This window comes from Mytilus galloprovincialis, chromosome 1, assembly GCF_965363235.1.
Source record: "Mytilus galloprovincialis chromosome 1, xbMytGall1.hap1.1, whole genome shotgun sequence".
NCBI classification, from domain to species: domain Eukaryota; kingdom Metazoa; phylum Mollusca; class Bivalvia; order Mytilida; family Mytilidae; genus Mytilus; species Mytilus galloprovincialis.
The window spans coordinates 62,259,947-62,278,747 of NC_134838.1; the positions used below are offsets into that span (position 1 = coordinate 62,259,947).

General features: G+C 32.8%; 1 protein-coding gene across 2 annotated transcripts in view; it reads left to right on the top strand.

Annotated features, from left to right (window-relative positions):
• Window positions 1–13,209: 13,209 nt before the first annotated feature.
• The window catches only part of LOC143080684 (general transcription factor 3C polypeptide 1-like), a 264,959-nt gene continuing 259,367 nt past the window's right edge, over window positions 13,210–18,801 (top strand). For both annotated transcript variants that reach the window (XM_076256672.1, XM_076256681.1), the window contains exons 1-4: window positions 13,210–13,295; window positions 15,111–15,168; window positions 16,391–16,605; window positions 18,465–18,616. In XM_076256672.1, coding sequence (XP_076112787.1) covers window positions 15,111–15,168; window positions 16,391–16,605; window positions 18,465–18,616 — 425 coding nt within the window. In that variant the 5' untranslated portion in view covers window positions 13,210–13,295. The remainder of the gene's footprint in view (window positions 13,296–15,110; window positions 15,169–16,390; window positions 16,606–18,464; window positions 18,617–18,801) is intronic.

Below are 18,801 nucleotides of genomic sequence, written 5' to 3' on the forward strand. Positions count from 1 at the left end.
GTCTGAGTCAGTGACAACCCTACAACAGATGTATCCATCGGATCGCCATCAATGATGGTGATACATGGCTGTGTACATAATGTATATACAACTCGTCTAAAAAATATATATATATATATATATATATATATGATGAAAGTATCATGAACTGATTTAAAAGTAAAAAGATCCTACCTACCAACTGGAAGAAAAGCTGAACATGAATTCAGGTCACTTGTGTGGCTTTTTTTAGGCCTCCATAAGTCAGTTCTGGTCACACATGACTGTTCTCATGTATTCACAGTACTCATTTGACTGACTAGTGCTGCCCCCTGGCTTAAAAATGCTGCACTATTTCATTTTTAAGATGGCTGTTTCTTAGATGTTCAAGACATCATTTGTAAGCCAGAGTTAAAACTGGCTCTTTGGTTTCAGACAACAAAATCTTTAAGTTATTACTAAAAGGTCTAATATTACTAAGTTCAGTGTGGCAGCCATCTTGGTCGGGGGTCCCGATCATTGGACTCCTTTCTGAAACAGGACTACCCAAGGAGCATTGCTGCCAAGTATGGTTCCATTTTGCTAAGTTGTTTCAGACAATGAAATATGTAAGTGAATTTCTCATAGGGTCCTATGTTATGCCGGCGTCACACATTGGCGTATAGACCGGGGTGCACCGGACGTACAGAGAAAATTGACAAAGTCCGTACATGTCAGTTGCACGCCAGAGGAACGCTAAGCAATCGTTTAACGCTCATTTCATAATAACTGCGTCACACATTAGCGTATAGCTCAAACGTACACCCCGGGTGTGGTAAAAAATTATGTACCCTACCAATACGCTAGTAATTTTGGATGCATTCAACTTGTCAATCATATCTGTATTGTGTGTACAACAAGCTTTAAGCATGTATAATGTGTACAAGAAGCATATATAGGCCAGTGTTTTCCCTAGGCCATTCATGCATTGCGGTACCGCTACGCATCAAATTTCGGCCGCCACGATTTCCCGAGAACTACGAGAACAACATAATATCCCGAAAACAAGATTATATATCCCGAGAACAAGATTTTTTATGGTTTTATATGTGTTTTTTTGCTTAAATAAGTGTAACAGCATACAATAATTAAGGTTTATGGCGTTCATAATTAATAAAAGTACACGCAATCTTCAGAAAATAGATTTTTATGTCTTGTTACTTATATGCAAATTCCTTGTTGAAAACAATATGGCGGACGTTATATTTTGTAAGGTAGATAACTCGACTTGAAAGCAAAGTACTGTAGTACTGTTTGCTCACTGAGGATTTTGTGTTGTAGAATTTCGTTATTTGTGATCTGGTGCATTTGCAATATCTAATTGTGATCATTCTGCATTTGAACTGTGTTGATGCTATTTCATTAATTCTAATGAATGAATTTATGATTGACTCATTGACATAGTACCACAATAAATAACGTATGCTTCTCTTTGGATATATAAAATAAGAAATATAGAGATCAGATTATTTATTTGAAGTACAAATCCAATGTATACAATGGTATAAAATACAAGAAATTTAATGTTTAAAAAAAAAGTGGTACAACATATAATTACATGGTCTTTTCAATCATAGTAACATAATTTGTTTAAGAAATCTTGAAATTATAAAAGTAACATATCAAACAAACCATTCAATTATCAAAATTCCAAAATAAGATATTCAAAATTTGCCATTTTTTTTTTTCTTAAAATTTTATATGTGTTCTCTATTATTTTTTCCCTAAATATCAGCACCTTTCTGTATAATAAACATAAACATATATAAATATTACATAGCAGTACCGTACATAGTCTTCAGAAATATATACAATAGAAACCAGTAGTTTTGTTTTCTTATAATTGTCAAAAGAGAAAAAAAAAGGTTTTTGTTACCTCTGGTCAGCCAACCTACATTTGTATACTAGTAAAACATGTTTGATTCGTTAATAAATAGAAATCTCAATACAAAGTGTTCTTATATATATGGATTCCATAAATATAAACAATAATGTTATTTACAAAGAATGTTAAAGAACTGAAAAGTATGTCTATGTACAGAAGGAAATAAAAGTCTTGTGTATTCTTATAATCGTGTGTATTATCTTTTATTTTAGGGCTGTATTATACACATCCAACTGAATATATCTAAATCTAAATAACAATATTGTATTATGATGTAATACGCAACTCTTTAACATTATAATATATTATAAATGTATTTATTATATAATTGTGTTATACTTTTATTTTAAATATAGAATTATTTACATCCATGAGTTTGATTCCTATCTTTTGCGAAAATAATTTATTTTATTTAAGAAAATGTTAAAACTACAAAGGTACCCTGCACAAGGCAAGGGCATACCTTATGAAGTCCGCGACAATTATTTATTTTATTTAAGAAATTTTAAAACTTTAAAGGTACCCTGCACAAGGCACGGGCATACCTGATGAAGTCCGCGAAAATATTTTATTTTATTTAAGAAAATGTTAAAACTACAAAGGTACCCTGCACAAGGCACGGGCATACCGTATGAAGTCCGCGAAAATTATTTATTTTATTTAAGAAAATGTTAAAACTACAAAGGTACCCTGCACAAGGCACGGGCATACCTTATGAAGTCCGCGACAATTATTCATTTTATTTAAGAAATTTTAAAACTTTAAAGGTACCCTGCACAAGGCACGGGCATACCTTATGAAGTCCGCGAAAATATATATAATTTATTTTATTTAAGAAAAAACCTGATGCAGTTATAGAAAAAAATGAGGTTGTTCTATTCCCATTAGGTTATTTTCTATTCCCATTAAGTTATTTTTCTGACAAGGAAACAAAATCAGTAAGCTAATGCATGGTATAAAGTTTATGACAATACAGATACATATTTAAATAATCAAAATTGTTCTTATGGTTCTGAACTGGTCTTTGTTCTTTTGAATGATGTTGTTCTTTCATTGATCTTTCGTTTTCTCTGACCAATTTTCTTTCCAAGTGACCTGGGTTTAATTACTGTCATTTTCCCATCGCTGGAAATTGACACTTTGTTGTCTTTAGGGACAAACCTCCTAAATCTGTTGAACAGTCGTTGGCGCTCCTCGCTTGTTTTGTTAATCCAAATAGTTTTGGAAATGGTAAAATGTTGGTGTGTACTAGCCAATCTGTACTGCCCTGTGCTGACAATTGATCGGAGAAGGTCCTTATATTGTGTTTTAATAGCATCCTCAATGATCTGTACTAAGTCTAAGAGTGGTTTAGATTCCCATGCTATGGACCTTTTGAGGACATGGTTTAACGACTCACTATTGTTGTTGGTCCATGGCTTATCAAAGTGTCCTTCTGGGAGATCGGTCTCCCATAGCTGTTGAATGTTATTTTTTAACCGGTTTTCAAAGTATCTGTTGAAGGTGTTTGTTGATTCCATGGTCTTCTTACTTATTTCATCACTTTTGACTTCAAAGCAAATTACATCATCAGCGGTTAAAAGTCCTGAGTTTCCAAAGATTGAGTCCAAAATAACATCTCGATCTTTCTTATTGACAGCGTCGTCTATTAATTTCTGTTTGGCGTTTTGTCTTAAATGACGTGTACATAAAATGGTTCTAGATTGAGGAAATGCTTCTTTAACTGCGTTTATCAGACCTACTTCCTCGTCAGTCCCAAAGACAAGTTTTGAAGTGTCAATGCCGCGGAGTTTAACTTTTAGGTGATTGAAGAAATTAGTGAAGCATTCAAAGTCACTATTGTCATGGATAAATACTGGTCCAAGAAAAATTGGGTGCTCTGAAGTTGATTCCATATTTACTGCGGTTTGTTTAAAGCATAACGCGGTCACGTGCATGTCGCATAAGTTAAATGTTTTGTCGATCCCAACAATAGATTGACCAGAACAGCACAATGTTTTAATGTCTTCTAACTGCTGTTCAGTGTACATAATTAGACAAGGGGCTTTCCCGTGGTCTCTTATGATGGACTTAACTATCGAATCTTGTTCGGACAGTTTTTTGTCTATTTCATTGATGTGGTCTGCAATATTACCTCTACTCATATATTGTCCACAATCGTTTTTTCGTTGATTCTTTTTATCTCTGTACTTCTTATCATGAACCTGTCTTCTACTTGTTGGTCCACTCAATTCGTCATGTTTCAATGTCAGTTTGTTATAAACATTCAAAGGCGTTTCTTTTTGCAGTAGATCTGACATCTCAGTCATAACAGTTGCTGGTGTGCGAAGATATTCAGTATCTTTTTTAGTATTACCATGTGCCGACAAACCTGGAAATATTCCAATATACTCTACTATTGCTATAGGATTGGTGTCACCACCTATCCAAGAAACACGCCTTTTGTACGATGAATCTTTCTTGGAAGTGGAATAGTTCCTAATTAGCTCAACAACTTCATCTGGCGCCGGTTGATTTTCGAGTGGAATAAAGTCTTTTTACCTTTCTCAGTTTTGATAACACCGAATGTATCTTTCCTTTTTTGAACAAATTTTGCCACTCCATTTGGGTCTGTTACATAGTATGTCTTACTGGTTGAACCTTTTGGACCATCGTACACTCCACAGTCGTCAGAAAAATTACTGATAGCTCCCCTTTTTCTTCTTTCGATGTTGTCTGAATTTTTTAAAGCGAAGAATACGTTGTTCTTAATTCCACCGGGAATGTTATTATATGCTTCTTCGTATGTAAACGATGACAATTGCTTGAAAAGTTCAGCAACATCCATGAAACCTTTTAATAGACAGCCGTTTGACAGAGGATGTACTTTTGTATCGTCTTCGTTAGAAATTAATGGACACGATTCATCAATTTCGTCTGTGTCGCTAATATCCATTTGTGGACAGTCACCAGTAGTTGAGCATTCAGAGTCGACAATTACAGGGTTAACATTATCATGGTCATCTTCGTCGATGGTGTAAACTGTTTCTAAAGTCTCCGTTCTTTTCCTCTTAAACAATGGAACAAAGTGATTTGTAATAAGGGTATGTCCCGTAGGTATAACAGCTGAGGTCCACATGATTGTACAAGCTGGAGCCTCAGAAATGTTGACGTTTCGACCGCAGACCTTTCTCGAATATGGCTCTGATACAAATTCCATGTTCATTTGTGGTGGGAAGTATGATCTTATGGGTATCTTTAGAACAGCACTGAGGGCAAACATGTGCATCATATCTGCATATGTTCCAAGCATTCCGACATCTTTTGCTAATTGGAGATATGTAGCAACGACAATTCTGTTATCCTGTATTAGGTCAGTAAATCTGGTGTGATTGGGATCGTAAAACATGGGATATGAAAGTATTTCAATGAGTGTCAAGACTCTTAAGACAATGTACATACTTTCCGACCCAGTGATCGCCCGGGAGACAGCTCTATATAGACAATTCCCGTCACCATATGTTTCAGCAGGGTAGAATTCAGACAATATTGCCGGATGAAATTTGGCTAATATGGACGAGGATACACGATCAGCAGTGTGTTCAATCTGCGTTTCATTTGCTGTCGGAACTTCTATAGAATATGTTTGAAGTAGTAGTGCTTCAGACTTTGTTACATTGCGGGTAATGCGGTGGGGCTGACCAACTACTGCTTGTAACCTACAAGTATTAGATATATATATAAATACCCAGATATAAATATATATACCTATATAAATATCTTACTTTTTTGGACAATTTTGGCGTAACTTTTTTTTAATAACTGAATAACTCTAAACTATCGTTCCATGTCTTTTTTTTTTTTATTATACAACAATCAGTGAATGGAGGTGAATTTTATAATTGAGAGCATCTATAACAAGTAAATACACAATAGATAAATCACTGTTCATACATGTTTTTTGTGATGGAAGTGTGAAATTCTTTTTTATATACACTCATATATAATATGATGGCACGTAAGTATGACATTATGTTGTTAATACACATATTTAATTATCACAAAGTATACATAATACATTTTAATATTTATTTAACACCAAAGCCTTAATGCAGCTAAAAGTAGTCCAAATACATTCTGTCCTTTCCCATCGAAACCTGTGCCCCAGAAAGTATCACAAACATTATGCGCAATGTAACCTTCCGATGCCATTAGTATATCACGGAATTCTTCAAACTGTACAAACTTTATTTTCAAAATTTCGGCTTGGACAATTGGCTTCATTTGTTCCCATTCAACACATGTTTTAATAGATTTTGACAGTTTTTTTGCATTTTGGGCGTTATGTGCTATTATGATTTTAGCATTTAACTCGTATTCTTCATGGAAAATGGCTTTTTGACTTTGGTACATATGTTCGGCAGATTTGAAAGTTATACCATTATTATTCAAGAGAACAGGGTAGAAATTGGATAGAACGTCTGTTTTCCCTTTTACGTAAGTAATCATTCTTGGTTTGTATTTCTAAACGTGTTTATCATTCATCAAAACATTATTAACTAATCTATCTACTAACTGTAATTAATTAAACCGGGATTACAATAAATCTGAATTAATCTCAAATGATTATGGAAGTGTGCCCTATAATCAGTGTCATAAACCATTAGACAATTTCAAATAAACATGTGTCAAAGACAGCTTGCAATACTCTCTGATGCGTATATAAATGACTGTAAAACCTAAGAGTGTCATTCAACTATTTATGGTCTTTGGTCGCTTATCTTAAATAGTTGAATTTTGGAAGCAATTTCGTAAATTTTTGTAATTTTTTTTATAATACCCTAAAAGAGTTCAGTTGCCGTTTTGGAAAGAAAGTATCGATATTTATAAATTTATTTACATCTATTTGAAAAAAAAAATATATAAGTATATATTTGAATAAGTGAGTTCCGTATTTGAAAATTATTTTTGTTTCATTCTTTTTTTGAAGTGTTTAATTGAATTACAAATTACCATTTTATAGAGATTATATTTTACATTTTATGAAATAGTTCAGATAAATTTTTTAAACAACTATATTTCAAATTCCTCTTTAAAAATATATATTTTATTTTATTTAATTGTCAGTAAATTGAGCAAAAATATATTAAGTTCTTCATATCCGCTAATATGTTGAACGTTTTAGTACTCGGTCATAGCTATGTTGAACATTTGAGGCGTTTGTGCGAGGATAAAGGGAAACCCCACAAGTGGGAATACCCTTCCAATGCTCGTGGAAAAGTTTCGGTGCAGATGCATGGCTATCCGGGTGCTACTATCAAAAGGTTAATTACTGAAATTGAATCAGGCTTATTTATTTGTACATTATGCGCCTCATGTTGTCATATGTCAAATTGGCTCAAACGATTGCAGTAATTTACAATTTGATGAGACTGCTTTCGAAAAGGACTTAAATACTTTTATTGGAGCTTGCCTTTCGAGGGGAGTTGCAATTGTATTCATGTCCGTTTTGCAGCGGTCTAGATTTCGCGTCCGACTCACTCCCGAAATATACAATGCCCGAAGAGACGTAGTTAATCGAATGATGTTGAACAAAGCTGTTCAATATCCTTTAGTTTTCTATTTCAAACCGGTTAATGTATATCGAAAGGAGTACGAGGCGTTAGACGGAGTGCACTTCACGGAGAAAGGGTACCGGGCCTTTCTTCTCGCTCTGAAAAAATCACTCAGTTGGTTTATTAACCGTGTTAGTAAGCGAATTGATTGATCTTTTTAAAGCGACGTTCAAATGACAGTCAGTAGGATGTGAATATGTTATATATGCTGTAAATACGCTTTTAATTTTTTTGTATTATTTATTTATATCGTAAGAGTTTAATTATTATTATTGTTGGGTAATAAAAAGTAGAATTGTATTGCATTGTGTAGCGTTTGTTTGTTTAATGTATTGCACTGTGTAGCGTTGTATTTACTATAGACCTGAATTGGTAATAAATTAATAATCTTATCTCTAGGCTTTGAATATACATGTCATAAGTGGATATACTAATTAACAAGTTATTGTAAAAGTTGGTGGACACGTGCCTGTAATCGTTGTTAATTGGAAAGATCATAGGTCATAATAAATATATCACAGATTACTTACACATAAAATATTACTCCTAAAATAGATACAAATCAGCACCAATAACACAAAGGACACATTAAATGCCATTATCGAAATATATGTAAAAAAAAAAATGCCTACCTTTTCAATGATTTTACCCCGTCGAACTCTTCATTAGTGAAACAACAATTCTCACATAGAAAAGACAGGTTAGCATCAGACCATTTCTGTAACAATACATCACTCATGGGTACACATTTGGTATGGACCCGGCCATTTCTCACAGCCAGTGCACTGAATTGCATCAATGACACAATCATCAGTACATTCAGTACATTTTATACACGGATATTTCATTTCCTCTGACATTTTGGAAGAATAAGCACCAAAATCGTAAATTACTTTTTATATGCAAAATGTTACTAAAATAATACCAAGCCGTTGTCTTCATATTTCTTTGATGAACAAAATTTGAGAAAATTGAAATTTTTGTATTTTGTATTAAAACAACACCAAGCTTTAGTTTAAAAGGAGATATTTGGAGAAAATTGTCCAGTAATTACAGCATTTAATAAGAAAACAATATAATTACTAAGATTTTGGATCATTTTGAAAACATGTTATTTTAGTAAAAACTTTGACGAATCATAATTTATTTCATTTTATTAACAATAACAATAACGATATAAATAAAATTTATTAACAATAGAGACATATAATTAATTAACAACAATCAGTTTTATATGAATGTTTAACATTTTTTTTTAATAAAATCTATTCTTTCAGTACATTTGATACTTTTCTTTTCTGTCAGTTCTTCTAAGATCTTCTAATACTTTGATTTTCTTAAGTTGTCTACCTTTAGAATGTCCGCCATATTGTGTCAACAAGGATTTTGCATACAAGACATAGAAAATGATTTTTTGACCTGAAATTGCATTTTTATTCAATAAAAACGAGTATTATCTCTTATTAATATTCTTTATTATTGTAAAAAGTAGTAAAAACACAATAAAAACACCTATAACACAATTAAAAATCTTGTTCTCGGGATATATAATCTTGTTTTCGGGATATTATGTTGTTCTCGTAGTTCTCGGGAAATCGTGGTACCGCCGCTATGCATCCCGCTACGTGTGAAATTTTTATTATCTTATAATATGAAGTGACAATTGACAAAACTCTACAGGTGTTTAAAACTCACTGGACTGATAATTGATCATAATTAGATGCAACGCTCCGATTTTACAACAACATAATTTCAAGACTTCGATTGCATAATAGAAATCGGGAGTTCAAATTGTTTTAATAATAAATATTATAGCCCGATACAGCTTCCAAATATCCTTCCGTGAAAAAATCAAAAGTAAACCTTTTGCAGTATAAATTTTACGTTTTGAAATCATAAGTCTGACATCGAAATATTTATATCAAACGCAGTTGATTAGTTGTAACAGAGATTACACATCATTGGGTTGAAACATGATGTAACTTTGACCTCCGTAGCAGAGTTCAAAAAAATTATGGGTCACTGAATATTCACAATTCAGATCGTTTTTGTTTTGATGTCAAAAATTATTTTATTTTTCAAACTGATCTTTCAAACTAGTTTTAATCTAGAAGAAAGTAAAAACATTACTTGACTGTACCTTAAGTTGAATATCTATATCCAAATTAAATTAATTAAAGCTGTAATCCATGATCACAAATTGAATGCTTTGTTTACAAATGTTGAAAGCCATGTGCTTTTTGGCGGGAAAATTCGGGAAACCCCTTATTAACAGGAAACAGTTACATTTCATTGTTATTTATAGACAATAGGAATTTCATTTTGATTAACTGCTAAGATTTATTCATGAAAAATTAATAACTTCTTGGGGTGAAACTGATAATACTTTTTTATTAGAATAATTTACATCTAGGGGTATGGAAAGGGGGGCTGTTTTTTTTTTTTTTTTTTTTTTTCAATAATATTACAATTATATAAAGTTAACCAGTCTGAAAATACATGGTTAAATGGATTTTAATTCTGATAAACTCATGTTTTTTTTAATTCCTTTATTATTTCCAGCATAATCAGAAACAAGCTACATTTATAAGGTATTTCAAACATATATTTTTGGCTTTTATATAAGAACATTCCAGACTATTAATATGTATGTACCTGTAGTAAAAACAAACCTGGTAAGGCCTAAAAAAAAATTACAGGACCCTTGAAAAAACTTTTGTATCCAACCCAGCCTGGATACAAAAGTTAAGTATTGTTCCTGACTGTATTGCAGATTTATGTGAAGTTTTTAAACTGACATGCACAATTCATTTCACTAGTGTAATAAAAATAATTCTACAAAACAACGCTGCGCTCCGCATTGCAAATTCATCTTAGACCCACCATGCATCAAGAATTTTCTAGGGAAGACACTGTAGGCGTGTATCGGGCGTTCAAGTAACGTATGTTGGCGTATTAATGGCGTTTGTCTAACATAGATGGAATGCACGCTATGAAAGAAAGTTTCTTGAATGTATTTGAGACGCGTCCTGTTCGTATCTTGGGCATTCTTTTATGGGGTGTTTGTAATACCAGCATCACACATTAGCCTATAGCTCCGATGTACGCCGAGCGTGTTAAAACATCATGTATGCTGCCAACATGCTAGTAATTTTGGATGCATTCAACCTGTCAATCATATCTGTAACCTGTGCACAATGAGCAATAAGCGTGTATTGGACGTATGAGAATCATACCAAAGCTTTGTAGGGCGTTCAAAAAACATATGTTAGCGTATGCCTGGCGTTTGTCTAACGTAGATGGAATGCACGCTACGAATGGAAAAAGTTACTTCAACGTGTTTGAGACGCGTTCCGGTCGTATCTTGGACCTTCTATTGTGGGGTGTTTGTTACAAACACACACACATACGTTTTAGTTAAAGTCGCACGATCTTGAAGCATATACAACGTGCCCTAAACGTTTCTCAAACTTATCTGTAGCGTTTTCAACGCGTTTGTAGCGTATGTATTACGTGTGTGTAGCGTACAGGTATACGCTAGACACATGCTTGAGCTGGATGAAAATTTTGATGCTGCTTAAAAATTTCATCGAGTTGTAGCGTTCACCAATCGTATACCTTAATATTTCAATGTACTTCAAACTTATGCAACACGTGTTTAACGATTGCTTAGCGTTCGTCTGGCGTGCAACTAACGTAAACCAACTTTTCAATTTTCTCTGTACCTTTTGTGCACGCCGGACTATAAACCAATGTATGACGCCTGCATAAGAAACACCCCATAATTAAACGTCCCAGACACACAGAAAGCACGGATAATCGTGCGGAATACCACCGGGACGCGTTTCAAATACTTTCAAGAGACTTTTTTTCTTCCCCCCCCTTTATCCTGTGTTGGGAGCCCCCCTTTTTAAAATGGATGGATCCGCCCCTGGGAAAGGCATGTGATAAAAGTCGAAGCATGTGATAAACTTAGTATATGATAAATATATATATTTGCATGTCAAATTTTTTATATGCACCAGGCACAACTGATCATGACTATATATGTGTTCTCCTAGAGGCTAAAAGGATCAACTAGAAATTTTAAGGCCATATATTTCTACCTCACAATATATATTAATGCACTATTAATGGTTTGAGAGTATATCAATCCCCAGAACTAGTTGCTGCCTCTGCATGGGATGATATGCTACTTTCACTTTCACTTTATTAATAGTAAATACACATGTAAGGAAACCTGTTTAGTGATTCTTTAATCAACATAATCTGTTTCACTGTACCTATTTGATTCAGAACCTGTGAATAATTATATTTCTGTTGAGCTTTATATTATACAAATATACAAACAAAACTTACTCAAGTTGATCTCTAATTTTATTTGGTAATTAGTTACTGCAACTGGTCTACATCTTAAGTGCTCTTGGCAGCTTATCCCCATACGGTATTAGTAAAAAGTATATCTAAAGACCATAAATATCTTATACCATCTAAAATAACGACTTACAATGAAACATATCATTCACTTTTTGATTCGAGCGTAACGGATGAATCATTTATAGACAAAATGTGCATAAGTATTTAAAAGCATAAAAGCACAAAAAGATTTATTTAAAGTCCATGCTTTATATCATTGAGGGATCTCTATATACAAAATGTTAAGACAAATCTTAATTGCAATTTTACCAAATTGCAACAGCTATAACACTGAGGCGACAGCCTAGGGGCGGATCCAGCCATTTTTCAAAAGGGGGGTTCCCAACCAAGAATAAAGGGGGGGGTCCAACTATATGTCCCCATTGAAATGCATTGATCGTCGAAAAAGGGTGGGTTCAAACCCCCGTAACCCCCCTCTGGATCCGCCACTCAGCAAAATTTCCTTAATATTACCAATTCAAGGGCAGCAACCCCAAAACAGGTTGTCCCATTCATCTGAAAATTTCAGGGCAGATAGATCTTCACCTGAGAAACAATTTTACCCCTGTCAGATTTGCCCTAAATTCTTTGTTTTTCAAGAGATATAAGCCAAAATCTACAGTTTACCCCTGTGTTCTATTTTTAGCCATGGCGGCCATCTTGGTTGGTTGGACGGGTCAACGGACACATTTTTTAAACTAGATACATCAATGATGATTGTGGCCAAGTGTGGTTCAATTTGGCCAAGTAGTTTCAGAGGAGAAGATTTTTATAAACTGAGTTAACGACGACGGACGCCAAATTATGAAAAAAGCTTACTTGAGCTTTTAGGTCAGGTGAGCTAATAAAATAAGGACGAACAGACCCAGTGCGAACGGATACCAGGGCGATAAGGTATTCCCCTGGAAAACGCGGTCGTGAGGTTGAGCATTTGAACAAAGTAGTCCAGCCCTGGCCTCAGTGACTCATTTTTTTTAATTTTTTTTTTTGTTGTCACTGACAACAAAAAAAAAAAAAAAAAAAAATGAGTCACTGAGGCCAGGGCTGGACTATTGAACAAAGGACATATGGTAGATTCGGTTTTTTTTTCACTTAAAACAGTTGTGTAGATACCAAATCAACCATTATTCATTATTTCGATGTTTATGTAAAGCTTCAAGATATTATGTAAGTTATTTACGGATTTTAGTTAATTACGTCCGTTGGGGTACTGTTTTATTAAGTCTTTTTGGTGATTAGTCAAATGAGGGATATTACTAGAAAGCGCTTTCTGGTGAGAACATCAATTATATTCATCTGTTTTCTCCAACTTTAGCGGCAAAAAGTTGCTGTAATATATAAATTTTCAACATGAACAGATAAAAGCATAAACATTTTAGATAGTAAGAAATTGATGTCAGTTTGTCCATACCAGTAGCTCAATATCAATATTTACCTGAATCTGTATATAGATATATTGAGTTACTTTACTTAGTTATTGTCTTTAAAAGACTTTATTTGTTTTTGTTGTTGTTATATGTCACAAACTTTGAATTGAATTGAATTCAATATAAAAAATGTCTTAAATTGATGAATGAAAGATTTTGTGTAAATGCAGATATTAGAAATATGCTTACAACACCATGATCTTGAGATAACAATACAATACATATATCACACCAGGGGTAAAAGAGGGACGAAAGATACCAAAGGGACAGTCAAACTCATAAATCTAAAACAAACTGACAACGCCATGGCTAAAAATGAAAAAGACAAACAGAAAAACAGAACCACCTGATTTTATCCAATTTTAATTGCACTTGTAAATACTGAGCACGCAGGTTGACGTTTGCACAGCAGTATCTGCGTTATGGATTTCCACTGCAGATCAATAGTATAGATGTAGATGAATAGTACACACGACACAACATAGAAAACTAAAGAATAAACAACAATGTAACTTATGGTGACTCCCTATGCCATACACCTTATCGCTAATCCCGGCTGACCCTGCCGCTTGAACTTTTGACGCATACAACAATCACTTTTCCATTGTGGCGTCAGATATTTTGTGTTGTGACGTCAAAATTTTACGGGAACCTGTGTGATATCCAGTAATGGCGGACAAATAGCGATAAGCATGATAACTTAAGGTGTATTGATTCATATACATGATATAGATCCAAAATGTAGACGATTATGTTACAATCTCCATTGTGAAAGGTATAGACTGTTGCATAGATGATATAAAGAAAAAGAAGAGAAAGTCGATAATAACATTATATGAATCCTAAGTGACGATTGGTTGTCTACTCTTAAACAGTGATATATTTAGATAAATATTTAAGATTTTAAGGTATTAAATGAGTTGATGCTGCCTATATTGACACTAAGCCCAATTTTATCGTAAAGAATATGATGTACAATGTAAATAGTGTATCGTGATATTGGTGGAAGATATTTTTATTCATGTTGTGAACTCCAATACTCGGAAGAGGTGGACCTACATTGGCAGAATATATATTACAGATTACAGATTCAGGGGTTGTAAATTTATATGGGGTACATGAGGTCATGTCTACTGTTAATGATGACATTATCTAATGATGTTATTGTGTTTAATGTTTATTTTCCTACAAAACGCAGAATGAATATTCCTGCATGTGATGAATTTGTTATACATATAAAAAGAAGATGTGGTATGATTGCCAATGAAAGAACTCTTCAAAAGAGACCAAATTAAATGACACAGAAATTAACAACTATAAGTCACCGTACCACCTTCAACAATGAGCAAAGCTCATACCGCATAGTCAGCTATAAAAGGCCTTGAAATGACAATGTTAAACAATTCAAAGCAGTAAATTAACAGCCTAATTTATGCACCAAAAAATAAATGACAACCACTAAATTACAGGCTCCTGACTTGTGACAGGCACATACATTCAGAATTATATTTATTTTCCTTGTCCAAAATTTATAATCAATGAAGATGAAAAATAGTTAAGAAACACAGTAGTTCAATTGGGGTATAATTAAAAAGGTGAATATATATAGAGCAGAACCATTTATTAGATGTTGAACTACATGAACCAGTGAATATATACATTGACCACATAACTGGCTAATTTTTTATTCTATATGTTTTAGATAGTATAAGATCTGAATTCAATAAGCAAATTGTTTCTTCTTATGATCATGTATTCTTTTTTTCTTAGATGGATTTGAATTACCTGACAGCTGTAGTTGATGAAATAGCTTTAGAAGGTTTAGAGGGTTTGTATAAAACAAATTTTCAGTATTAGCTAAATGAAAGGCCAAGAAAAAAAAATTATTACTTTATTTGGAATAGTTTGAATAAAAATAAATAGAAGGTATATCTCAATGAAACATCAAACCAACACTATTTACCAAAAGACATCCAGAGGTAACATACCATAGTCAACAAAAACATTTAACAGATGTCTATATATAAAAATGCCACACACTTTAAGAACCCAAGCAACATCCTTTTGAGGGGTCTGTAGGTGTCTATTGCCTATTGCATGAATAAGTTTAGATTTCTATCCAATTTACTCTTATTTGCCAGTGGTAGTCCACCCAACCTTTATCCCTGTTTTACAGGACCTACCTATTTTATTTATTGTCAAATTTTCCTGAACATACATTAAATATTTGCCACTGAACTGTACATTAAAGCAATCATCAATCAATCTATACAACATGTACAATAAAGTAAACTTTAAATTTTCAGAACAAATATAGATAGAATCAAACATTAACAATCATCGCATCAACACCAACATCCACCAAAAACACACAACCATAGTCTGCCTTTATAATTTAAAGTATACAAATTCACAAATTATATAGAATTGTGATTTTTTAAAAAGGTACCCTTGTATGTGTATAAAGTGAAATAGAGCAATAAAACCTTCTGTAATGTCATGCTTGACAATGTTTTTAAACACCCTTTGTTTTTGTTTTTTCTATCAGTTTTGATCATTTTTATGGTACGTGCATGAAATTCCAGTAACTTGTTTGCTTATTTTGTGGCATACTTACATTATTGATTTCAAACAAGACACAATAACAGTAAATATTAGAATCCTGCAAAGGAATATTATTAATGTTACAGATTAAAATATGATTAAACCTCATGAAAAATGTTTCAAATTCATGCAAAACTTTATTACTACAGTCGGCTTTTTTGGAATCAGAAAGTAAAATACCTATAAATATATATATTATAAGGAATATCATTATCAGATATCTGGTATCACTGGAAAAAAAGACACCAACTATTTCTCTAAACTATAAAATTAGACAGTTTGCATTGTCTTTCTATTCTTTTCTTTTAATGTCCTATTTAAGGACTTATTTCTTAATGAGAACTCTATGAGAATTCACAGATTAAAAATATATACAATAAACTGTAAATAAATTGTCCATAACCAATATGAAGATGTACCCCAAATGTATTTTTTTCACAATACAGGTATAACAGTGAACACACTATGGAAAAGACTTGCAAAAAGGCCTGGTTTTGTTATCAAACTTGATGAGAAATCTAAAGGGTTTCTATGGCGACAGTTGACAACAGTGTCAGAGTTTGTCTACTATGAGCTACCTGAACCAAGACCGGATTTGGACATCTTCAATCGAATGGACTTTGTTGACCCAGAGAGTGGACATATGGTAGAATTAAACCAGGTATAGTATAGTATTGTTTGATATAGATTGCTTGAAATCTAAGATGGACATTTGATGCACAAAACTCTTAGTGTGACTACAGCTATAAAAGATATTCATTGTAATTACAGTGTTTATTTTCTTCACAATTGAAAAGTAATCCTGCCTTGTATGGTAGTCAATTTTAACTTGCAAGTTTGCCCATTAAGATTCAAGGTGAATATCCAACATCCTGTATGGAATTTATATCTTTATGGAAATACACTTTTTAAAGAATTAAAATTAGTGCTTTATTTTAAAATCAAACTTTTATGTGGATAAAAGTGTAGCAGTCTTTATCTATCAATGTGAGCCAAGGCTATCTGTTGAAGGCCATACTTTGACCTATATTTGTTTACTTTTTACTCATTGTGGCTTGGATGGAGAGTTGTCCCATTGGCACTCATACCACATCTTCTTATTTCTATTAACTCTTGAATGATTTCTGTTGAAGCAATGCAGTATGTATGACTTGTCCAAAGTGGTCAATGAATTAAACTTTCTTGTCCTGATATCAATGTAATATTTGTCACTGGATGATAAACACCTATACATCCAGCCATCAAGTTTATTTTTATTTAGGAAAGTAGGTTATTTGTGACACTTAAATGAAAGTTTCAAATTTTTAGGCCTTTGAGGTAAGTCTTTTTGTTTGGTGGTTGAAGTTTTAGTACTTGAATGGTTTACCTTAAAACAAGGAGAATTATTGTATTTTGTATTTGCCTGCAGACCTGTATCCAACTATTAACAATTCATTTTGCTGCAATACCTTTTTGATGATTGCTTTTACATTTAATCTTTGAGACATTAAACTTCTTGCTTTCTATTCAGTTTCTATTCTATGTTTGTATTTTCATTCACAATATCTGCTTCTTGCTGTTCATGAAAGATGGGCAGAACTTTTTAAGCATTGTTGTTCAATCTGAATCAACATGGCTTTATTTGATCTTTATATCATGTAATATGTTGTTATTTGTGAATTCTTGTAACATAGCATACAATAATGCTGTAATAAAAAAAAAGCTTTGATTCTCACTGGGCTTTTCGAAAACATATGCAATAAATATCAAACTTTTATTTTAGTTTTTAAATATTTATAGTAAAAGACTTGAACTGTTTTGGATTTAGAATTTTAAGATAGAAATTTAGAAACAATTCTAGAAAAGTTTCAAGTAACAAACGTGAACTGTTTAGAATTATAATCCTTAGATAGAAAACTAATGGCATGTATTTCATATTTATGGTAGGCAGGGATGAGAATATAAGAATATTTTTATTTTAAGCAAAAGGACATAAAAAAATGAGGATGAAGTCATCAATAGCAGTAGAAAATCGATATACTAATGTTTTCAAATACTAATGATTCCAAAATCATTAACATTTTTCCAGACTTCCATAAAAGCTCAGAAATCTTTTCCAGTACCGTTTCTCTCTTTTGATTTAATAAGGAGTCTTTGTTTACATTAAAAATGAAATCAAAAATGAATCATAACAAGAGGACCAACAATGAATACATTTCTAGTGACCTTTTCAACAGAAATAATGCTGAACATTCATTTGATTTTGGCTATTTGGTAAAGAGTTCAATGGAGTTATCTACTGTTCAGCTTTCTGTCATTAAGCAGATGATGTAGGGTTGTGAAAAGTTTTAATTTTGCAAAATCTATGTATAGATACCAACAATGAATTATATAGACTTCATCTTCTTTCACAGGAAACATCAGAATTAGATCATAGTACCAATCAAACCTTGTTCAATACACACAATAAAATAGGGGCATACAAATCTGATATGTTTGTAGAACTGTTTTCTGTGTTTTTTACTGTGATAATAATTTCAGGATACCCACCACACAGAAGCTTACCCTGTCACCTGTATAAACCAGGACGGTGTGATTGGATCATGTTCTACATTTCATACAAGATATTCTGTTACTGATGAAATTGTTAGTGCTGGCAAACTACTTATGTCACTGGATAAAGTTATTGAAAGGTTGGCATGGAAACATATAATTCTTCCCAATACTTGCATATTAACAAAATGGCATTTTTTTGGTGGTTTCATTAAGTAACAGGTTTGCTGTCATATTTGTTTCAGGAAACTTTTAAAAAATTTATTGAAGATATTTATGAAATTCTCACACAATCTTTGTGTTGAATTTTTTTTTGTTTTGATGT